Here is a 26068-nt window from a genome sequence, read left to right as displayed (position 1 = left end):
GGTTAGTCTGATGTTTCGCTGACGGATGATGTATGTCTGCTTTATAAACTGATTGGTTTTCTCTTTTTGGGGGTGGACCAGTTACCCACTTTCAGTCTCATGGAGGAAGTTTTCTCTGCCAGCCTCATCCCAATCGAACCGAGATTCCCGGGTGAGTACTGACTAAATTATCTCGTGTTCGAGAGGGGACAATTTCCTGTCTATAAAAGCCATGCCCTGGGAGTGTTTGATGGGACAGTGTAGAGGGAGCTTTACTCTGTATCTAACCCTGTACCTGCCCTGGGAGTGTTTGATGGGACAGTGTAGAGGGAGCTTTACTCTGTATCTAACCCTGTACCTGCCCCGGGAGTGTTTGACGGGACAGTGTAGAGGGAGCTTTACTCTGTATCTAACCCGTGCTGTACCTGCCCTGGGAGTGTTTGATGGGACAGTGTAGAGGGAGCTTTACTCTGTATCTAAACCGTGCTGTACCTGACCCTGGGAGTGTTTGACGGGACAGTGTAGAGGGAGCTTTACTCTGTATCTAACCCGTGCTGTACCTGCCCTGGGAGTGTTTGACGGGACAGTGCAGAGGGAGCTTTACTCTGTATCTAACCCGTGCTGTACCTGCCCTGGGAGTGTTTGATGGGACAGTGTAGAGGGAGCTTTACTCTGTATCTAAACCGTGCTGTACCTGACCCTGGGAGTGTTTGATGGGACAGTGTAGAGGGAGCTTTACTCTGTATCTAACCCGTGCTGTACCTGCCCTGGGAGTGTTTGACGGGACAGTGTAGAGGGAGCTTTACTCTGTATCTAACCCGTGCTGTACCTGCCCTGGGAGTTTTTGACGGGACAGTGTAGAGGGAGCTTTACTCTGTATCTAACCCTGTACCTGCCCTGGGAGTGTTTGATGGGACAGTGTAGAGGGAGCTTTACTCTGTATCTAACCCTGTACCTGCCCTGGGAGTGTTTGATGGGACAGTGTAGAGGGAGCTTTACTCTGTATCTAACCCTGTACCTGCCCTGGGAGTGTTTGATGGGACAGTGTAGAGGGAGCTTTACTCTGTATCTAACCCTGTACCTGCCCTGGGAGTGTTTGATGGGACAGTGTAGAGGGAGCTTTACTCTGTATCTAACCCTGTACCTGCCCTGGGAGTGTTTGATGGGACAGTGTAGAGGGAGCTTTACTCTGTATCTAACCCTGTACCTGCCCTGGGAGTGTTTGACGGGACAGTGTTGAGGGAGCTTTACTCTGTATCTAACCCGTGCTGTACCTGCCCTGGGAGTGTTTGACGGGACAGTGTAGAGGGAGCTTTACTCTGTATCTAACCCTGTACCTGCCCTGGGAGTGTTTGATGGGACAGTGTAGAGGGAGCTTTACTCTGTATCTAACCCTGTACCTGCCCTGGGAGTGTTTGACGGGACAGTGTAGAGGGAGCTTTACTCTGCATCTAACCCTGTACCTGCCCTGGGAGTGTTTGATGGGACAGTGTAGAGGGAGCTTTACTCTGCATCTAACCCTGTACCTGCCCTGGGAGTGTTTGACGGGACAGTGTAGAGGGAGCTTTACTCTGCATCTAACCCTGTACCTGCCCTGGGAGTGTTTGATGGGACAGTGTAGAGGGAGCTTTACTCTGTATCTAACCCTGTACCTGCCCTGGGAGTGTTTGACGGGACAGTGTAGAGGGAGCTTTACTCTGTATCTAACCCTGTACCTGCCCTGGGAGTGTTTGATGGGACAGTGTAGAGGGAGCTTTACTCTGTATCTAACCCTGTACCTGCCCTGGGAGTGTTTGATGGGACAGTGTCGAGGGAGCTTTACTCTGTATCTAACCCTGTACCTGCCCTGGGAGTGTTTGACGGGACAGTGTAGAGGGAGCTTTACTCTGTATCTAACCCTGTACCTGCCCTGGGAGTGTTTGATGGGACAGTGTAGAGGGAGCTTTACTCTGTATCTAACCCTGTACCTGCCCTGGGAGTGTTTGACGGGACAGTGTAGAGGGAGCTTTACTCTGTATCTAACCCTGTACCTGCCCTGGGAGTGTTTGATGGGACAGTGTAGAGGGAGCTTTACTCTGTATCTAACCCTGTACCTGCCCCGGGAGTGTTTGACGGGACAGTGTAGAGGGAGCTTTACTCTGTATCTAACCCTGTACCTGCCCTGGGAGTGTTTGATGGGACAGTGTAGAGGGAGCTTTACTCTGTATCTAACCCTGTACCTGCCCTGGGAGTGTTTGATGGGACAGTGTAAAGGGAGGAGGGGAAAAGGAGGGTTCGATACAGAGTAAAGCTCCCTCTACTTTGATCTGATTGGGCTGGGCTGGAGTCAAACACCCAAGGCGCACGGATGGTAGTTAGACTGCCTTCCCTGTCCCTCCGTATTTCCGGTGCAGGATCAGGCAGCGACTCCGTACCAGCACCGCGGTAAAACCCTTTGTTTTTGCTTTTCTCCTTCCCAGTAGAATTGGAGACACGACCTACGACCCCTGCTGTGAAAGTGCTGCCCCCCGAGCAGCCCATGGAGTTTGGTCCGTCCCAGGTCATAGGTAGGTAACCCTTTCACTGCTGAATCTACCTGAGGACAGGACAGGGTGGGTGGGTGGCCCCGTGGCTTTAGAACCCATCTCTGGTTGTTAAGGAGGGAGTCTCCCCATCGCAGATCGAAATGTGGCAACTAATTATGATGAACCGAACTGTGGTTTTATTTTGGGGGAGTTTCTCTGGATGTCCTGGTTGGTGCAGGTGTCCCCGTGTAGTTCCGAGAGCCAATGATACGGTTAGATCTTTAACTTTAACACAGGCAGGGACCTCAGTGCAACGTCACATCCCACACGCAGCCCCTCCGACAGTGCGGCGCTCCCTCAGTACTGACCCTCCGACAGTGCGGCGCTCCCTCAGTACTGACCCTCCGACAGTGCGGCGCTCCCTCAGTACTGACCCTCCGACAGCGTGGCGCTCCCTCAGTACTGACCCTCCGACAGTGCGGCGCTCCCTCAGTACTGACCCTCCGACAGCGTGGCGCTCCCTCAGTACTGACCCTCCGACAGTGCAGCGCTCCCTCAGTACTGACCCTCCGACAGTGCGGCGCTCCCTCAGTACTGACCCTCCGACAGTGCGGCGCTCCCTCAGTACTGACCCTCCGACAGTGCGGCGCTCCCTCAGTACTGACCCTCCGACAGTGCGGCGCTCCCTCAGTACTGACCCTCCCACAGTGTGGCGCTCCCTCAGTACCGACCCTCCGACAGTGCGGCGCTCCCTCAGTACTGACCCTCCGACAGTGCGGCGCTCCCTCAGTACTGACCCTCCGACAGTGCGGCGCTCCCTCAGTACTGACCCTCCGACAGTGCGGCGCTCCCTCAGTACCGACCCTCCCACAGCACAGTTCTCCCTCAGTACTGACCCTCCGACAGTGCGGCACTCCCTCAGTACTGACCCTCCGACAGTGCGGCGCTCCCTCAGTACTGACCCTCCGACAGTGCGGCGCTCCCTCAGTACTGACCCTCCGACAGTGCGGCGCTCCCTCAGTACTGACCCTCCGACAGTGCAGCGCTCCCTCAGTACTGACCCTCCGACAGTGCGGCGCTCCCTCAGTACTGACCCTCCGACAGTGCAGCGCTCCCTCAGTACCGACCCTCCGATGGTGCGGCGCTCCCTCAGTACTGACCCTCCGACAGTGCAGCGCTCCCTCAGTACCGACCCTCCGATGGTGCGGCGCTCCCTCAGTACCGACCCTCCGATGGTGCGGCGCTCCCTCAGTACTGACCCTCCCACAGCACAGTTCTCCCTCAGTACTGACCCTCCCACAGTGCGGCGCTCCCTCAGTACTGACCCTCCCACAGTGCGGCGCTCCCTCAGTACCGACCCTCCGACGGTGCGGCACTCCCTCAGTACCGACCCTCCGACAGTGCAGCGCTCCCTCAGTACTGACCCTCCCACAGCGCAGTTCTCCCTCAGTACTGACCCTCCCACAGTGCGGCGCTCCCTCAGTACTGACCCTCCCACAGTGCGGCGCTCCCTCAGTACTGACCCTCCCACAGTGCGGCGCTCCCTCAGTACTGCACTGCATTACCAGCCCAGATTAAGTCCTGGAACGGGGCCTGAACCCACAAGCTGCTTGACTCAGAGTCGAGCGCACCACCCACTGAGCCAAACTGACGACATCGCAAATCCAAAGCGGCTCGAAGGAGTCGCTGAGTTCAGTGGCAGGTCGTAGTGACTGCAGCCACTGATGTGAATTGTAAATCTCTCGCACGTTTCGATCCTCCCCTCCTGCTAATTCCCTTAATAACGGGATTATGAGCTAATTTATTATGTTTAAAAAAAACAAGTTCAAAGTTCGACTCAGAACCGCTGCAAGTTTTGGTTCTGAGAGAGCTGCCGACAGTGAGGCAGCCGTTTGTATCGAGTGGGACACTGGTACTTTATTGCCATCCGGTGACCAGACTCAGAAGTACACACATTGTCGCTCGTTCCTGTTCGGCGATGGGCCAAATTCCCTTGGGTGTCTGATGGACGCAGAAAACCCTTCCCTCACCCGCGATCGAGGAGCTCCCAACCGCTGAGAAATCCACGTGAGCAGAGCTTCTGTTTGCCCGATGTGGAGCGCAGAGTCTCTCTCAATAGGGACAAAATCCTGCTTATTAACCCCCACAAAACCAGACTGGAAGAACCAAAGTTCAGTGATTACCCCCCCCCGCGCCCCCCCCCGACAACTGCAAACTTGCATTGATATGGCGCCTTTTATGTGGTGAAACGTCCCAAGTCGCTTCACGGGAGTGTAATCAGATTAAAATTTGACACCGAGCCACATATCGGGACAGGTGACCAAAAGCTTGGTCAAAGAGGGAGGTTTTAGGGAGCGTCTTAAAGGAGGAGAGAGAGAGAGAGGGGGAGAGGTTTAGGGAGGGAATTCCAGAGCTTAGGGCCCCGGGCAGCTGAAGGCACGGCCGCCAATGGGGGAGCGATGGGAATCGGGGGGATGCGCAAGAGGCCAGAATTGGAGGAACGCAGAGATCTGGGAGGGTTGTAGGGGGCTGGAGGAGGTTACAGAGATGGGGAGGGGGGGCGCGAGGGCTATGCAGAGATCTGGGAGGGTTGTAGGGGGCTGGAGGAGGTTACAGAGATGGGGAGGGGGGGCGCGAGGGCTATGCAGAGATCTGGGAGGGTTGTAGGGGGCTGGAGGAGGTTACAGAGATGGGGAGGGGGGGCGCGAGGGCTATGCAGAGATCTGGGAGGGTTGTAGGGGGCTGGAGGAGGTTACAGAGATGGGGAGGGGGGTCGCGATTAGGGCAGGGGTCTATTAAAAGTAAAGAACATAGTTGAAGACTCGTTGAAAAGAAACTGTATGTATCCCTGCCTGTCTTTCAGAAATGGACACGTGTAAAGTGGACCGTGGAATCTGTGGACACGGAGTCTGTGTCTATGATCCATCTGGTTATACCTGCGCCTGTCACACTGGCTACCAGCTCAACACCCGTGTGAAACAGTGTGTGGGTAAGAGTCAGCACAAAAGACTTACATTTTCTACAGGACCTTTCACCACCTCAGGACGTCCCAAAGCACGTTACGGCCAATGAAGTACTTTTTTTTTTTGAAGTGCGGTCACTGTTGTAATGTGGGAAACGCAGCAGCCGATTTGCGCACAGCAAGATCCCACAAACACCAATGTGATAAATGACCCAGATCAACTGTTTGGTTGATTGTTGGTTGAGGGATAAATATCGGCCCCAGGACACCTGGGAGAACTCCCCCCACCCCCTGCTCTTCTTCAAAATAGTGTCAGGGGATCTTTTACGTCCGCCTGAGAGGGGCAGACGGGGCCCTCGGTTTAACGTCTCGTCCGAAAGACGGCACAGCGCTCCCTCAGCGCTGCACTGGGAACGTTAGCCTGGATTTTGCACTCAAGTCTCTGGAGGTGGGACTCGAGCCCACAAAGTTTGTGACTCTAGAGGCAAGAGTGCGACCCACTGAGCGACAGGCTGACGTCCTAAGCAAGCCTTGCAGTCAGAGACAGAACTCAAAGTAGAACACCACTTCGGGCGATTGTACTTTGAGGGTAGCAATTCACCCCATTGTCGAGCAGGCTCGCCCCTGTAGCTGTACTGTGCGTCCCAGGAGAGCTGCTCGTGTGTGTTGTATGTAATACAGCGGGTCGGAGCATGTGGGAGAACACTATTATCTCTCTCTGTCTGAACAGGCAGCTCGATATTGCCAGCAATATTACAGGAAGCACCCCATTCAGGAACATAGGAACAGGAGGAGGCCATTCAGCCCCTCGTGCCTGCCCCGCCATTTGATAAGATCATGGGCTGATCTGTGATCTAACTCCATATACCTGCCTTTGGCCCATATCCCTTAATACCTTTGACTGCCAAAAAGCTATCTATCTCAGATTTCAATTTAGCGATTGAGCTAGTATCAATTGCCGTTTGCGGACGAGCGTTCCAAACTTCTACCACCCTTTGTGTGTAGAAATGTTTTCTAATCTCGCTCCTGAAAGGTCTGGCTCTAATTTTTTAGACTGTGCCCCCTACTCCTAGAATCCCCACCACAGGAGTATCACTGGTCGGGATTTGCACACTTTGGGAACCCCCAGAAGACGTGCGGCTTGAGTTAGGTGCAGAGTGCGAGCCCTTCTGCCCTGCCCCGATAATGTGTCGCAGCCCCAGTTGCAAACGAGTGCTCCCTCCAGTCAGGCTCTGATCCATTTGGCGTTCGTGGACCAAGCACAACTGAGATTGAGACTGTCTGATCTCCCCGCCTCCCAACGCTGGGGAGCTGTGACGGCCCCCAGCAGACAGAGCAGCACTCATTCCAGTGGTCATGGCCGCAGGACCCAGAGGTGAAAGGTCAGCGTCTGCCCCCGCCCCCCCCCCCGGACCTTACCCTTTGCCATTTGGCTGTCCCAGGTTTAAACAGGAGATGTTTCTTCCTCCTCTCTTCCAGATGTAAACGAGTGTGACAACAATCCTTGCGGGGCCAGAAAAGGCGAGTGTATAAATTCCATTGGGACCTTCACCTGCCACTGCTACCAAGGCTTCCAGTTACACGAGCGGCAGGAAGGCAGTACTTGTGTTGGTATGTTGTATTCCCCCCCCCCTTTCTCTGTCTAACCTCGGCCCCAGTCTCCTCGACGACCGGCCCCCTCGCTCTGTCCCCCTCGTTTCATTTCATTGTTGGCCTTCCGATTGGCCTTTGACTGTTGATGCTGTGTTTCAGATGTTAATGAGTGTAGCGAGGGGCGTCTCTGTGTGAGTGGGCACTGTTTCAACACCGAGGGCTCCTTCTACTGTCGATGTCACACTGGTTATCGCCTGGTCAGTCACCAGACCGCCTGCGAAGGTAATTCACCCGCATTACACCCCGCCCCCATTACACCCCGCCCCCCATTACACCCCGCCCCCATTACACCCCGCCCCCCATTACACCCCGCCCCCATTACACCCCGCCCCCATTACACCCCGCCCCTATTACACCCCGCCCCCATTACACCCCGCCCCCCATTACACCCCGCCCCCATTACACCCCGCCCCCATTACACCCCGCCCCCCATTACACCCCGCTCCCATTACACCCCGCTCCCATTACACCCCGCTCCCATTACACCCCGCCCCCATTACACCCCGTCCTCATTACACCCCGCCCCCATTACACCCCGCCCCCATTTACACCCCGCCCCCATTACACCCCGCTCCCATTACACCCCACCCACATTACACCCCGCTCCCATTTACACCCCGCTCCCATTTACACCCCGCCCCCATTACACCCCATCCCCATTACACCCCATCCCCATTACACCCCGCTCCCATTTACACCCCGCCCCCATTACACCCCGCTCCCATTACACCCCGCTCCCATTACACCCCGCTCCCATTTACACCCCGCCCCCATTACACCCCGTCCCCATTACACCCCGCCCCCATTACACCCCGTCCCCATTACACCCCGCTCCCATTTACACCTCGCCCCCATTACACCCCGTCCCCATTACACCCCGCTCTCATTTACACCCCGCCCCCATTACACCCCGCTCCCATTACACCACGCCCCCATTACACCCCGCTCCCATTTACACCCCGCTCCCATTTACACCCCGCTCCCATTTACACCCCGCTCCCATTTACACCCCACCCCCACTATACCCCGCCCCCATTACACCCCGTCCCCATTACACCCCGCTCCCATTTACACCCCGCCCCCATTACACCCCGTCCCCATTACACCCCGCTCCCATTTACACCCCGCTCCCATTTACACCCCGCCCCCATTACACCCCGTCCCCATTACACCCCGCTCTCATTTACACCCCGCCCCCCATTACACCCCGCTCCCATTACACCACGCCCCCACTACACCCCGCCCCCATTTACACCCCGCCCCCATTAAACCCCCCCATTACACCCGCCCCCATTACACACCGCCCCCATTACACACCGCCCCCATTACACCCCCCCATTACACACCGCCCCCATTACACCCCCCCATTACTCCCCGCCCCCATTTACACCCCACCCCCACTACACCCCGCCCCCATTTACACCCCGCCCCCATTTACACCCCGCCCCCATTACTCCCCGCCCCCATTACACCCCCCCATTACACCCGCCCCCATTACACACCGCCCCCATTACACACCGCCCCCATTACACCCCCCCATTACACACCTCCCCCATTACACCCCCCCATTACTCCCCGCCCCCATTTACACCACGCCCCATTACACCCCGCCGCCGTTTAAACCCTGCCCCCATTTACACCCCGCCCCCATTACACCCCGCCCCCACTTACACCCCGCCCCCACTTACACCCCGCCCCCACTTACAGCCCGCCCCCACTTACACCCCGCCCCCACTTACAGCCCGCCCCATTACACCCCACCCCCATTACACCCCGCCCCCATTACACCTGCCCCCATTTACACCCTGCCCCATTACACCCCGCCCCCATTACACCTGCCCCCATTTACACCCTGCCCCATTACACCCCACCCCCATTACACCCCGCCCCATTACACCCCACCCCCATTACACCCCGCCCCCATTACACCTGCCCCCATTTACACCCTGCCCCATTACACCCCACCCCCATTACACCCCGCCCCCATTACACCCGCCCCCACAGTCTCAGTGTCCCCTGTACACGTACAGCACTCAGTGGGTAAACGGGAACGATTCTGTTTGAAACGCAGTCCCCGTTGTACAAATCTCTTCTCCGTTCCCTGTGTTCTGTTGTGTGTTTGAGAGATCCCCAATTCCTGGGTAAATGTGACATCAGCGACTCCTCATCCTTTTCCCAGATATCAACGAATGCCACAATCCGAACGCCTGCCCACGGGGCAAATGCAAGAATAAGCCGGGGACGTACGAGTGTGTCCCGTGTCCGGAGGGATACCGGAGTCAGGCCGGGGAGTGCTACGGTGAGAACCGGCTCGTACAGTGAGCAACGGGGCCACTGTGGGGGTGGGGGCACATTAGGGCTATGGGGGGGGGGGGGCAGACAGGGCCATGGAGGGCAGACGGGGCTATGGGGGGGGCAGACAGGGCGATGGGGGGGCAGACAGGGCCATGGAGGGCAGATGGGGCTATGGGGGGGGGCAGATGGGGCTGTGGGGGGGGCAGACAGGGCGATGGGGGGGCAGACAGGGCCATGGAGGGCAGACGGGGCTATGGGGGGGGCAGACGGGGCTATGGGGGGGGCAGACAGGGCCATGGAGGGCAGACGGGGCTATGGGGGGGGGCAGATGGGGCTGTGGGGGGGGCAGACAGGGCCATGGGGGGCAAACAGGGCTATGGGGGCAGTCAGGGGTGTGGAGGAGCAGACAGGTCCATGGGGGGTCTTATGCGGCTATGGGGGGCACATAGGGCTGGGGGGGCATACAGGATAATGGGTGGTGCAAAATGAACAGTGAGACAGGTGAGCAGAGATAACCAGGTAAAGTGAAGCTCCCTCTACACTGTCCCATCAAACACTCCCAGGGCAGGTACAGGGTTAGATACAGAGTAAAGCTCCCTCTACACTGTCCCATCAAACACTCCCAGGGCGGGTACAGGGTTAGATACAGAGTAAAGCTCCCTCTACACTGTCCCATCAAACACTCCCAGGGCAGGTACGGGGTTAGATACAGAGTAAAGCTCCCTCTACACTGTCCCATCAAACACTCCCAGGGCAGGGACAGGGTTAGATACAGAGTAAAGCTCCCTCTACACTGTCCCGTCAAACACTCCCAGGGCAGGTACAGGGTTAGATACAGAGTAAAGCTCCCTCTACACTGTCCCATCAAACACTCCCAGGGCAGGTACGGGGTTAGATACAGAGTAAAGCTCCCTCTACACTGTCCCATCAAACACTCCCAGGGCAGGTACAGGGTTAGATACAGAGTAAAGCTCCCTCTACACTGTCCCATCAAACACTCCCAGGGCAGGTACAGCACGGGTTAGATACAGAGTAAAGCTCCCTCTACACTGTCCCATCAATCACTCCCGGAGCAGGTACAGGGTTAGATACAGAGTAAAGCTCCCTCTACACTGTCCCGTCAAACACTCCCAGGGCAGGTACAGGGTTAGATACAGAGTAAAGCTCCCTCTACACTGTCCCATCAATCACTCCCGGAGCAGGTACAGGGTTAGATACAGAGTAAAGCTCCCTCTACACTGTCCCATCAAACACTCCCAGGGCAGGTACAGGGTTAGATACAGAGTAAAGCTCCCTCTACACTGTCCCATCAAACACTCCCAGGGCAGGTACAGGGTTAGATACAGAGTAAAGCTCCCTCTACACTGTCCCATCAAACACTCCCAGGGCAGGTACAGCACGGGTTAGATACAGAGTAAAGCTCCCTCTACACTGTCCCATCAATCACTCCCGGAGCAGGTACAGGGTTAGATACAGAGTAAAGCTCCCTCTACACTGTCCCGTCAAACACTCCCAGGGCAGGTACAGGGTTAGATACAGAGTAAAGCTCCCTCTACACTGTCCCGTCAAACACTCCCAGGGCAGGTACAGGGTTAGATACAGAGTAAAGCTCCCTCTACACTGTCCCGTCAAACACTCCCAGGGCAGGTACAGGGTTAGATACAGAGTAAAGCTCCCTCTACACTGTCCCATCAAACACTCCCAGGGCAGGTACAGCACGGGTTAGATACAGAGTAAAGCTCCCTCTACACTGTCCCATCAAACACTCCCGGGGCAGGTACAGGGTTAGATACAGAGTAAAGCTCCCTCTACACTGTCCCGTCAAACACTCCCAGGGCAGGTACAGGGTTAGATACAGAGTAAAGCTCCCTCTACACTGTCCCATCAAACACTCCCAGGGCAGGTACAGCACGGGTTAGATACAGAGTAAAGCTCCCTCTACACTGTCCCATCAATCACTCCCGGAGCAGGTACAGGGTTAGATACAGAGTAAAGCTCCCTCTACACTGTCCCGTCAAACACTCCCAGGGCAGGTACAGGGTTAGATACAGAGTAAAGCTCCCTCTACACTGTCCCGTCAAACACTCCCAGGGCAGGTACAGGGTTAGATACAGAGTAAAGCTCCCTCTACACTGTCCCGTCAAACACTCCCAGGGCAGGTACAGGGTTAGATACAGAGTAAAGCTCCCTCTACACTGTCCCATCAAACACTCCCAGGGCAGGTACAGCACGGGTTAGATACAGAGTAAAGCTCCCTCTACACTGTCCCATCAAACACTCCCAGGGCACGTACAGGGTTAGATACAGAGTAAAGCTCCCTCTACACTGTCCCATCAAACACTCCCAGAGCAGGTACAGGGTTAGATACAGAGTAAAGCTCCCTCTACACTGTCCCATCAAACACTCCCAGGGCAGGTACAGGGTTAGATACAGAGTAAAGCTCCCTCTACACTGTCCCATCAGACACTCCCAGGGTCAGGTACAGGGTTAGATACAGAGTAAAGCTCCCTCTACACTGTCCCATCAAACACTCCCAGGGCAGGTACAGCATGGGTTAGATACAGAGTAAAGCTCCCTCTACACTGTCCCATCAGACACTCCCAGGGTCAGGTACAGTGTTAGATACAGAGTAAAGCTCCCTCTACACTGTCCCATCAAACACTCCCAGGGCAGGTACAGCATGGGTTAGATACAGAGTAAAGCTCCCTCTACACTGTCCCATCAAACACTCCCGGGGCAGGTACAGGGTTAGATACAGAGTAAAGCTCCCTCTGCACTGTCCCGTCAAACACTCCCAGGGACAGGTACAGGGTTAGATACAGAGTAAAGCTCCCTCTACACTGTCCCGTCAAACACTCCCGGGGCAGGTACAGGGTTAGATACAGAGTAAAGCTCCCTCTACACTGTCCCATCAAACACTCCCGGGGCAGGTACAGGGTTAGATACAGAGTAAAGCTCCCTCTACACTGTCCCATCAAACACTCCCAGGGCAGGTACTGGGTTAGATACAGAGTAAAGCTCCCTCTACACTGTCCCATCAAACACTCCCAGGGTAGGTACAGGGTTAGATACAGAGTAAAGCTCCCTCTACACTGTCCCATCAAACACTCCCAGGGCAGGTACAGGGTTAGATACAGAGTAAAGCTCCCTCTACACTGTCCCATCAAACACTCCCAGGGTCAGGTACAGGGTTAGATACAGAGTAAAGCTCCCTCTACACTGTCCCGTCAAACACTCCCAGGGCAGGTACAGGGTTAGATACAGAGTAAAGCTCCCTCTACACTGTCCCATCAAACACTCCCGGGGCAGGTACAGGGTTAGATACAGAGTAAAGCTCCCTCTACACTGTCCCATCAAACACTCCCAGGGCAGGTACAGGATTAGATACAGAGTAAAGCTCCCTCTACACTGTCCCATCAAACACTCCCAGGGCAGGTACAGGGTTAGATACAGAGTAAAGCTCCCTCTACACTGTCCCGTCAAACACTCCCAGGGGCAGGTACAGGGTTAGATACAGAGTAAAGCTCCCTCTACACTGTCCCATCAAACACTCCCAGGGCAGGTACAGGGTTAGATACAGAGTAAAGCTCCCTCTACACTGTCCCATCAAACACTCCCAGGGCAGGTACAGGGTTAGATACAGCTGTCTCTGGGATGTCTTTGTTTCGTGTCATGCGGTTCGCTGACACTCTCTGGTCTTTCCTCTCCAGATATCGACGAGTGCTTAGACAGATCCTTCTGTTTAAACGGGAAGTGCATCAACACAAAGGGCTCGTACAGCTGCACCTGCAGCAAGGGCTTTAAACCCGCGCCCGACGGCAGGAACTGTCAAGGTAACCCGATCGTTCGGTGCTTTCACTGAGCCACACGAAGCAGGAGCTCCCAGGCTTCACCCCCGGCCTGTGCTGAAGTAGCTCATCTCTGCCCAGACAGTAGTGGGGGCATTCCAATTGGCCTCAGGGCCCCTGGCCTAGGGTGAGATGAACAGAATGGCCAGGGCTCCTGCTCAATGAAGATTGAAGGTCCGTGTAGGGACAGAGCAGGCGCACAGCGTGAGGCTGTTTGACCCTCAGTGACAGGCCTCACTCCGGGGCCTACGTTCGACCCTCAGTGACAGGCCTCACTCCGGGGCCTACGTTTGACCCTCAGTCACAGGCCTCACTCTGGGGCCTACGTTTGACCCTCAGTCACAGGCCTCACTCCGGGGCCTACGTTTGACCCTCAGTCACAGGCCTCACTCTGGGACCTACGTTTGACCCTCAGTGACAGGCCTCACTCTGGGGCCTACGTTTGACCCTCAGTGACAGGCCCCACTCCGGGGCCTACGTTTGACCCTCAGTTGCAGGCCTCACTCTGGGGCCTACGTTTGACCCTCAGTCACAGGCCTCACTCCGGGGCCTACGTTTGACCCTCAGTCACAGGCCTCACTCCGGGGCCTACGTTTGACCCTCAGTTGCAGGCCTCACTCCGGGGCCTACATTTGACCCTCAGTTACAGGCCTCACTCCGGGGCCTACGTTTGACCCTCAGTGACAGGCCTCACTCCGGGGCCTACGTTTGACCCTCAGTGACAGGCCTCACTCCGGGGCCTACGTTTGACCCTCAGTGACAGGCCTCACTCCGGGGCCTACGTTTGACCCTCAGTGACAGGCCTCACTCCGGGGCCTACGTTTGACCCTCAGTGACAGGCCACCAGCGCTCGTCCCACTTTGTTTATCCTCCATCCTGGTTCTGATTCGCCTCTGACCATACCCTGTTGTTGACTTTCCTTCAGATATTAATGAGTGCAGTGAAGGGCGCCTGTGCGCCAATGGCCGCTGTTTAAACACAGAGGGTTCCTTCCAGTGTCGCTGTAACCCTGGCTACCGCCTGTCCAGTCATCAAACCTCCTGTGAAGGTAACTGACCCCCACTTCTATACATCTTTGAGGAATCACTGATGAAGGATCCACAGAGCAGGAGACCACCACCAAGAACAACAACCTGCATTTATATAGCGCCTTTAACCTAGTAAAACGTCCCAGGGCGCTTCTCAGGAGCGATAATCGAACAAAATTTGAGACCGAGCCACATGAGGAGATGTTAGGACAGGTGACCAAGAGCTCGGTCAAAGAGGGAGGTTTTAAGGAGCGTCTTAAAGGAGGAGAGAGAGAGAGGCGGAGAGGTTTAGGGAGGGAATTCCAGAGCTTAGGGCCCGGGCGGCTGAAGGCACGGCCGCCAATGGTGGAGCGATGGAAATCGGGGGGTGCGCAAGAGGCCAGAATTGGAGGAGCGCAGAGATCTCGGAGGGTTGTAGGGGCTGGAGGAGGTTACAGAGATAGGGAGGGGGTGCGAGGGGCCACGGAGGGATTTGAATACAAGGATGAGGATTTTAAGATCGAGGCGTTGCTGGACCGGGAGCCGATGTCGGTCAGCGAGCGCAGTGGGGGTGATGGGTGAACGGGACTCGGTGCGAGTTAGGATACGGGGCGGGGGGGAGGGGGGGCAGGGTTTTGGATGTGCTGAAGTTTGTGGAGGGGTTAAATGAACAAGCCGTAGTTTGTTGAGACCAAGCTCGGGTCTTTCCATCGCGTAGGTCGTAGGAGGGAGGAGAGACCGGGAGAGGGGAGGAGTTCCACTGTGTTGAGGCGCTGGCAAAGAATGAGTGAGAGCGGGAGATGGAACAAAGAGTCGCGGTTTCAGCACAGGGAGGGCGTAGGGAGGAGGAAGAGTGTGTCGGACAGGGGATTTGGGACTTAGAAGAACAAGAGAGGAGAGTTCAGATACGCACTGACCGGAGAAGCATCGACAAAATAGAGAGAGAGATACAAGAAAGGTTCACTGATCCGAAAGAGAGAAGTCAGGCAGAGTTTAAACACCAAAAGAAGATTAAATGGGTGGGGAGAGTCTACGATAGGGGAGAGTGTACACGGGCTGTGGGGGGAGATTAAATGGGTGGGGAGAGTCTACGATAGGGGAGAGTGTACACGGGCTGTGGGGGGAGATTAAATGGGTGGGGAGAGTCCGTGATAGGGGAGAGTGTACACGGGCTGTGGGGGAGATTAAATGGGTGGGGAGAGTCTACGATAGGGGAGAGTGTACATGGGCTGTGGGGGGAGATTAAATGGGTGGGGAGAGTCCGTGATAGGGGAGAGTGTACACGGGCTGTGGGGGGAGATTAAATGGGTGGGGAGAGTCCGTGATAGGGGAGAGTGTACACGGGCTGTGGGGGAGATTAAATGGGTGGGGAGAGTCTGTGATAGGGGAGAGTGTACACGGGGTTTGGGGGGAGAGGCACGAGAGGCGAAATGATCTTTTCTCTCTCCATGTTTGCATGTGTTGAATTGAAGACCACATTAATTGCTGTGAATCAGCCTGTGGTTCGTGTAATGAGGGAACGGGGAGCAGGCTGTGAGATTTGACTGAGGATCCCGTGTTTTGCCAGTGTTTATGGTGCCGCTGATCCTTCTCGTCTCCCGCAGATATCAGCGAATGTCTGGAGCTGCCGGGTGTCTGCACCAATGGGGATTGTGTCAATCTCCCAGGATCCTTCACATGTCAGTGTCACCCGGGCTACCAACTGATCGATGGGACCAGGTGTAAAGGTAATAACGGAGGGAGAGTGTGAACAGTACACGGGGTCAGGGACCTGTCCACCCCCACACCCCCCACTGGAACACTGATATACCCCACACCCCCCACTGGAACACTGATATACCCCACACCCCTCACTGTAACACCGATATACCCCACACCCCTCTCTGTAACACTGATATACCCCGCACCCCTCACTGGAACACCGATATACCCCACACCCCTCACTGGAACACTGATATACCCCACACCCCTCACTGGAACACTGATATACCCCACACCCCTCACTGGAACACTGATATACCCCACACCCCTCACTGGAACACCGATATACCCCACACCCCTCACTGGAACACTGATATACCCCACACCCCTCACTGGAACACTGATATACCCCACACCCCCCACTGTAACACTGATATACCCCACACCCCTCACTGTAACACTGATATACCCCACACCCCCCACTGGAACACTGATATACCCCACACCCCCCACTGGAACACCGATATACCCCACACCCCTCACTGTAACACTGATATATCCCACACCCCCCACTGTAACACTGATATACCCCACACCCCTCACTGTAACACTCTGATATAACCCACACCCCTCACTGGAACACTCTGATATAACCGACACCCCTCACTGTAACACTGATATACCCCACACCCCCCACTGGAACACTGATATACCCCACACCCCTCACTGTAACACTGATATACCCCCACACCCCCCACTGGAACACTGATATACCCCACACCCCCCACTGGAACACTGATATATCCCACACCCCTCACTGTAACACTGATATACCCCACACCCCTCACTGTAACACTGATATACCCCACACCCCTCACTGTAACACTGATATACCCCACACCCCCCACTGGAACACTGATATATCCCACACCCCCCACTGTAACACTGATATACCCCGCACCCCTCACTGGAACACTGATATATCCCACATCCCCCACTGGAACACTGATATATCCCACACCCCTCACTGTAACACTGATATACCCCACACCCCCCACTGGAACACTGATATATCCCACACCCCCCACTGTAACACTGATATACCCCGCACCCCTCACTGGAACACTGATATATCCCACACCCCCCACTGGAACACTGATATACCCCGCACCCCTCACTGGAACACTGATATATCCCACATCCCCCACTGGAACACTGATATATCCCTCACCCCCCACTGTAACACTGATATACCCCACACTCCTCACTGTAACACTGATATACCCCACACCCCTCACTGTAACACTGATATATCCCACACCCCTCACTGGAACACTGATATATCCCACACCCCCCACTGGAACACTGATATACCCCACACCCCCAACTGGAACACCGATATACCCCACACCCCTCACTGTAACACTGATATAACCCACACCCCTCACTGGAACACTGATATACCCCACACCCCCAACTGGAACACCGATATACCCCACACCCCTCACTGTAACACTGATATAACCCACACCCCTCACTGGAACACTGATATACCCCACACCCCCAACTGGAACACCGAAATACCCCACACCCCTCACTGTAACACTGATATAACCCACACCCCCCACTGGAACACTGATATACCCCACACCCCCAACTGGAACACCGATATACCCCACACCCCCCACTGGAACACTGATATACCCCACACCCCTCACTGTAACACCGATATACCCCACACCCCTCACTGTAACACTGATATACCCCACACCTCTCACTGTAACACTGATATACCCCACACCCCTCACTGGAACACTGATATACCCCACACCCCTCACTGTAACACTGATATACCCCACACCCCTCACTGTAACACTGATATACCCCACACCCCTCACTGGAACACTGATATACCCCACACCCCCCACTGGAACACTGATATACCCCACACCCCGCACTGTAACACTGATATACCCCACACCCCTCACTGTAACACTGATATACCACACACCCCCCACTGGAACACTGATATACCCCACACCCCCCACTGGAACACTGATATACCCCACACCCCTCACTGTAACACTGATATACCCCACACCCCTCACTGTAACACTGATATATCCCACACCCCCCACTGGAACACCGATATACCACACACCACCCACTGGAACACTGATATACCCCACACCCCCTACTGGAACACTGATATACCCCACACCCCCCACTGGAACACTGATATAACCCACACCCCTCACTGTAACATTGATATACCCCACACCCCTCACTGTAACACTGATATACCCCACACCCCTCACTGTAACTCTGATATACCCCACACCCCTCACTGTAACACTCTGATATACCCCACACCCCTCACTGTAACACTCTGATATACCCCACACCCCTCACTGTAACACTGATATACCCCACACTCCTCACTGTAACACTGATATACACCACACCCCTCACTGTAACACTGATATACCCCGCACCCCTCACTGTAATACTGATATACCCCACACCCCTCACTGTAACACTGATATACCCCACACCCCTCACTGTAACACTGATATACCCCACACCCCTCACTGTAACACTGATATACCCCACACCCCTCACTGTAACACTGATATACCCCACACCCCTCACTGTAACACTGATATACCCCACACCCCTCACTGTAACACTGATATACCCCACACCCCTCACTGTAACACTGATATACCCCACACCCCTCACTGTAACTCTGATATAACCCACACCCCTCACTGTAACACTGATATACCCCACACCCCTCACTGTAACACTGATATACCCCACACCCCTCACTGTAACACTGATATAACCCACACCCCTCACTGTAACACTGATATACCCCACACCCCTCACTGGAACACCGATATACCCCACACCCCTCACTGTAACACTGATATACCCCACACCCCTCACTGGAACACTGATATACCCCACACCCCCCACTGTAACACTGATATACCCCACACCCCTCACTGTAACACTGATATACCCCACACCCCCCACTGGAACACTGATATACCCCACACCCCCCACTGGAACACCGATATACCCCACACCCCTCACTGTAACACTGATATATCCCACACCCCCCACTGTAACACTGATATACCCCACACCCCTCACTGTAACACTCTGATATAACCCACACCCCTCACTGGAACACTCTGATATAACCGACACCCCTCACTGTAACACTGATATACCCCACACCCCCCACTGGAACACTGATATACCCCACACCCCTCACTGTAACACTGATATACCCCCACACCCCCCACTGGAACACTGATATACCCCACACCCCCCACTGGAACACTGATATATCCCACACCCCTCACTGTAACACTGATATACCCCACACCCCTCACTGTAACACTGATATACCCCACACCCCTCACTGTAACACTGATATACCCCACACCCCCCACTGGAACACTGATATATCCCACACCCCCCACTGTAACACTGATATACCCCGCACCCCTCACTGGAACACTGATATATCCCACATCCCCCACTGGAACACTGATATATCCCACACCCCTCACTGTAACACTGATATACCCCACACCCCCCACTGGAACACTGATATATCCCACACCCCCCACTGTAACACTGATATACCCCGCACCCCTCACTGGAACACTGATATATCCCACACCCCCCACTGGAACACTGATATACCCCGCACCCCTCACTGGAACACTGATATATCCCACATCCCCCACTGGAACACTGATATATCCCACACCCCTCACTGGAACACTGATATATCCCTCACCCCCCACTGTAACACTGATATACCCCACACCCCTCACTGTAACACTGATATACCCCACACCCCTCACTGTAACACTGATATATCCCACACCCCTCACTGGAACACTGATATATCCCACACCCCCCACTGGAACACTGATATACCCCACACCCCCAACTGGAACACCGATATACCCCACACCCCTCACTGTAACACTGATATAACCCACACCCCTCACTGGAACACTGATATACCCCACACCCCCAACTGGAACACCGATATACCCCACACCCCTCACTGTAACACTGATATAACCCACACCCCTCACTGGAACACTGATATACCCCACACCCCCAACTGGAACACCGAAATACCCCACACCCCTCACTGTAACACTGATATAACCCACACCCCCCTCTGGAACACTGATATACCCCACACCCCCAACTGGAACACCGATATACCCCACACCCCCCACTGGAACACTGATATACCCCACACCCCTCACTGTAACACCGATATACCCCACACCCCTCACTGTAACACTGATATACCCCACACCTCTCACTGTAACACTGATATACCCCACACCCCTCACTGGAACACTGATATACCCCACACCCCTCACTGTAACACTGATATACCCCACACCCCTCACTGTAACACTGATATACCCCACACCCCTCACTGGAACACTGATATACCCCACACCCCCCACTGGAACACTGATATACCCCACACCCCGCACTGTAACACTGATATACCCCACACCCCTCACTGTAACACTGATATACCACACACCCCCCACTGGAACACTGATATACCCCACACCCCCCACTGGAACACTGATATACCCCACACCCCTCACTGTAACACTGATATACCCCACACCCCTCACTGTAACACTGATATATCCCACACCCCCCACTGGAACACCGATATACCACACACCACCCACTGGAACACTGATATACCCCACACCCCCTACTGGAACACTGATATACCCCACACCCCCCACTGGAACACTGATATAACCCACACCCCTCACTGTAACATTGATATACCCCACACCCCTCACTGTAACACTGATATACCCCACACCCCTCACTGTAACTCTGATATACCCCACACCCCTCACTGTAACACTCTGATATACCCCACACCCCTCACTGTAACACTCTGATATACCCCACACCCCTCACTGTAACACTGATATACCCCACACTCCTCACTGTAACACTGATATACACCACACCCCTCACTGTAACACTGATATACCCCGCACCCCTCACTGTAATACTGATATACCCCACACCCCTCACTGTAACACTGATATACCCCACACCCCTCACTGTAACACTGATATACCCCACACCCCTCACTGTAACACTGATATACCCCACACCCCTCACTGTAACACTGATATACCCCACACCCCTCACTGTAACACTGATATACCCCACACCCCTCACTGTAACACTGATATACCCCACACCCCTCACTGTAACACTGATATACCCCACACCCCTCACTGTAACTCTGATATAACCCACACCCCTCACTGTAACACTGATATACCCCACACCCCTCACTGTAACACTGATATACCCCACACCCCTCACTGTAACACTGATATAACCCACACCCCTCACTGTAACACTGATATACCCCACACCCCTCACTGTAACACTGATATACCCCACACCCCGCACTGTAACACTGATATACCCCACACCCCGCACTGTAACACTGATATACCCCACACCCCTCACTGTAACACTGATATAACCCACACCCCTCACTGTAACACTGATATACCCCACACCCCTCACTGTAACACTGATATACCCCACACCCCTCACTATAACACTGATATACCCCACACCCCGCACTGTAACACTGATATACCCCACACCCCTCACTATAACACTGATATACCCCACACCCCGCACTGTAACACTGATATAACCCACACCCCTCACTGTAACACTGATATACCCCACACCCCTCACTGTAACACTGATATACCCCACACCCTCACTATAACACTGATATACCCCACACCCCGCACTGTAACACTGATATACCCCACACCCCGCACTGTAACACTGATATAACCCACACCCCTCACTGTAACACTGATATAACCCACACCCCTCACTGTAACACTGATATAACCCACACCCCTCACTGTAACACTGATATACCCCACACCCCTCACTATAACACTGATATACCCCACACCCCGCACTGTAACACTGATATAACCCACACCCCTCACTGTAACACTGATATAACCCACACCCCTCACTGTAACACTGATATACCCCACACCCCTCACTGTAACACTGATATACCCCACACCCCTCACTGTAACACTGATATACCCCACACCCCTCACTGTAACACTGATATACCCCACACCCCTCACTGTAACACTGATATACCCCACACCCCTCACTGTAACACCGATATACCCCACACCCCTCACTGTAACACTCTGATATACCCCACACCCCTCACTGTAACACTGATATATCCCACACCCCTCACTGTAACACTGATATACCCCACACCCCTCACTGTAACACTCTGATATACCCCACACCCCTCACTGTAACACTGATATATCCCACACCCCTCACTGTAACACTGATATACCCCACACCCCTCACTGTAACACTCTGATATACCCCACACCCCTCTCTGTAACACTGATATATCCCACACCCCTCACTGTAACACTGATATACCCCACACCCCTCACTGTAACACTCTGATATACCCCACACCCCTCACTGTAACACTGATATACCCCACACCCCTCACTGTATCACTGATTTACACCACACCTCTCACTGTAACACTGATATACCCCACACCCCTCACTGTAACACTGATATACCCCACACCCCTCACTGTAATACTGATATACCCCACACCCCTCACTGTAACACTGATATACCCCACACCCCTCACTGTAACACTGATATACCCCACACCCCTCACTGTAACACTGATATACCCCACACCCCTCATTGTAACACTGATATACCCCACACCCCTCACTGTAACACTGATATACCCCACACCCCTCACTGGAACACTGATATACCCCACACCCCTCACTGTAACTCTGATATAACCCACACCCCTCACTGTAACACTGATATACCCCACACCCCTCACTGTAACACTGATATACCCCACACCCCGCACTGTAACACTGATATACCCCACACCCCGCACTGTAACACTGATATAACCCACACCCCTCACTGTAACACTGATATAACCCACACCCCTCACTGTAACACTGATATACCCCACACCCCTCACTGTAACACTGATATACCCCACACCCCTCACTGTAACACTCTGATATACCCCACACCCCTCACTGTAACACTCTGATATACCCCACACCCCTCACTGTAACACTGATATACCCCACACCCCTCACTATAACACTGATATACCCCACACCCCGCACTGTAACACTGATATACCCCACACCCCGCACTGTAACACTGATATACCCCACACCCCGCACTGTAACACTGATATAACCCACACCCCTCACTGTAACACTGATATAACCTACACCCCTCACTGTAACACTGATATACCCCACACCCCTCACTGTAACACTGATATAACCCACACCCCTCACTGTAACACTGATATACCCCACACCCCTCACTGTAACACTGATATACCCCACACCCCTCACTGTAACACTGAGATACCCCACACCCCTCACTGTAACACTGATATACCCCACACCCCTCACTGTAACACTGATATACCCCACACCCCTCACTGTAACACCGATATACCCCACACCCCTCACTGTAACACTGATATATCCCACACCCCTCACTGTAACACTGATATACCCCACACCCCTCACTGTAACACTCTGATATACCCCACACCCCTCTCTGTAACACTGATATATCCCACACCCCTCACTGTAACACTGATATACCCCACACCCCTCTCTGTAACACTGATATACCCCACACCCCTCTCTGTAACACTGATATATCCCACACCCCTCACTGTAACTCTGATATACCCCACACCCCTCACTGTAACACTGATATACCCCACACCCCTCACTGTAACACTGATATACCCCACACCCCTCACAGTAACACTGATATATCCCACACCCCTCACTGTAACACTGATATATCCCACACCCCTCACTGTAACACCGATATACCCCACACCCCTCACTGTAACACTGATATACCCCACACCCCTCACTGTAACACTGATATATCCCACACCCCTCGCTGGAACACTGATATACCCCACACCCCTCTCTGTAACACTGATATACCCCACACCCCCCACTGTAACACTGATATACCCCACACCCCTCACTGGAACACTCCCTGACCATGCTCCATTACTGAGATGGACTCAATACAGACCTAACCTGGCTCCGTTTATGTTATAATCATTACCCATTGGTGGGGCCACTGTGCGGGTGAACAGCATGGCCTTTGGCTTTGGTCAGTTGCTGAGAAGGACAGAGTGGGGCCTCACTGTGACAGAGCTGGAGGGAGGGGGTTTGGGGATGAGTTTGTAGGGAGGCTGGGGCGAAACCCTCCTGCTACCTTCCCATCTCCAATCACAGCTCCTTTACTTTGCACAGATATTGACGAATGTTCCCTGAACCGCTCGCTCTGTATCCCGAATGGCGCCTGTGAGAACAGAGAAGGCTCCTTCTCCTGCGTCTGCGACACCGGCTACATCCTGTCGCTGGACAAGTTCACCTGTGAAGGTCAGTAAGGCCAATGGAGTCGAGTGAGCAGGTCGAGGGCAATGGGCATCAGCAGGTGGTTAGATGGGTATTGGTGGGGAGGGGATAGTGGAACCCCTGAACCCCTGAATCTACAATAGAACGAGGAATGATAAAACAATACAGCACAGCCTCAGTGTGCCAGTCTACAAATCCTGGAGCAGGTCTCCAAACTCCCAACCTTCAGCCCCCTCACATCTCTCAGAAACATCTCAATTAATACTTTGGAATGGAGTCAATTTGCACACAGCAAGATCCCACAAACTGCAGTGACATAAACCACCAGTTAATCTGTTTTGGAGGGAGGAATGTGGGCCCAGGACCCCGGGGAGAACTCCCCCCTGCTCTTCTTCCAATAGTGGCCGTGGGATCTTTTACATCCACCTGAACAGGCAAATGGGGTTTAGTGTCTTCTCCGAACGACGGCATCTCCGACAGTGCGGCGCTCCCTCAGTACTGACCCTCCGACAGTGCGGCGCTCCCTCAGTACCGACCCTCCGACAGTGCGGCGCTCCCTCAGTACCGACCCTCCGACAGTGCGGCGCTCCCTCAGTACTGACCCTCCGACAGCGCGGCGCTCCCTCAGTACCGACCCTCCGACAGTGCGGCGCTCCCTCAGTACCGACCCTCCGACAGTGCAGCGCTCCCTCAGTACTGACCCTCCGACAGCGCGGCGCTCCCTCAGTACTGACCCTCCGACAGTGCGGCGCTCCCTCAGTACTGACCCTCCGACAGTGCGGCGCTCCCTCAGTACTGACCCTCCGACAGTGCAGCGCTCCCTCGGTACTGACCCTCCGACAGTGCGGCGCTCCCTCAGTACTGACCCTCCGACAGTGCGGCGCTCCCTCAGTACTGACCCTCCGACAGTGCGGCGCTCCCTCAATACCGACCCTCCGACAGTGCGGCGCTCCCTCAGTACTGACCCTCTGACAGTGCAGCGCTCCCTCAGTACTGACCCTCCGACAGTGTAGCACTCCCTCGGTACTGGCACTGGGGAGTGTCGGCCTGGATTACGGGGCTCGAGTCTCTGGAGTGGGGGCTCGAACCCCACGACCTTCTGACTCAGAGGCGAGCGAGAGACACTGAGCCACGGCTGGCAAAGAATCTTTTAGCCTGAAGGATTCCGGATGAAGTATTATTAAAAATCTGGGAAACAGGCCCGGGAGATTTAAACAGGTTAGCATTAATAACATTACGTATAATGTACAGCACAGAAACAGGCCATTCAGCCCATCTGGTCTATCCCGGTGTTTATGCTCCACACGAGCCTCCACCCTCCCCCTCTTCATCTCCCCCTCTCAGCATATTCTTCTATTCCTTTCTCCCTCATGTGTTTATCGAGCTTCCCCTTAAATGTATCTCTGTTATTCACCTCAACTACTCCTTGTGGGAGTGAGTTCCACATTCTCACCACTCTCTGGGTAAAGATGTTTCTCCTGAATTCCCGATTGGATTTATTAGTGACTGTCTTATATTTATTGCCCCCTAGTTCTGGTCTCCCCCA

The 26068-nt window shown here is 54.4% G+C and overlaps 1 protein-coding gene across 1 annotated transcript; it reads left to right on the top strand.

Moving 5' to 3' along the window:
- On the top strand, nt 1-24546 carry LOC137309450 (latent-transforming growth factor beta-binding protein 3-like; the record flags this gene model as incomplete). The annotated part of the gene is made up of 10 exons (XM_067977651.1): nt 1-151; nt 2442-2525; nt 5347-5472; nt 6925-7056; nt 7198-7320; nt 9278-9397; nt 13104-13226; nt 14167-14289; nt 15853-15975; nt 24418-24546. Coding segments are annotated over exons 1-10 (1135 nt in total), but the record flags the coding sequence as incomplete, so codon positions are not given.
- Nucleotides 24547-26068: the final 1522 nt, after the last annotated feature.

This window comes from Heptranchias perlo, unplaced genomic scaffold (assembly GCF_035084215.1).
Source record: "Heptranchias perlo isolate sHepPer1 unplaced genomic scaffold, sHepPer1.hap1 HAP1_SCAFFOLD_1638, whole genome shotgun sequence".
NCBI lineage: Eukaryota > Metazoa > Chordata > Chondrichthyes > Hexanchiformes > Hexanchidae > Heptranchias > Heptranchias perlo.
The sequence above is the reverse complement of the archived record's forward strand: the minus strand, read 5'-3'. Positions and strand labels throughout refer to the sequence as shown.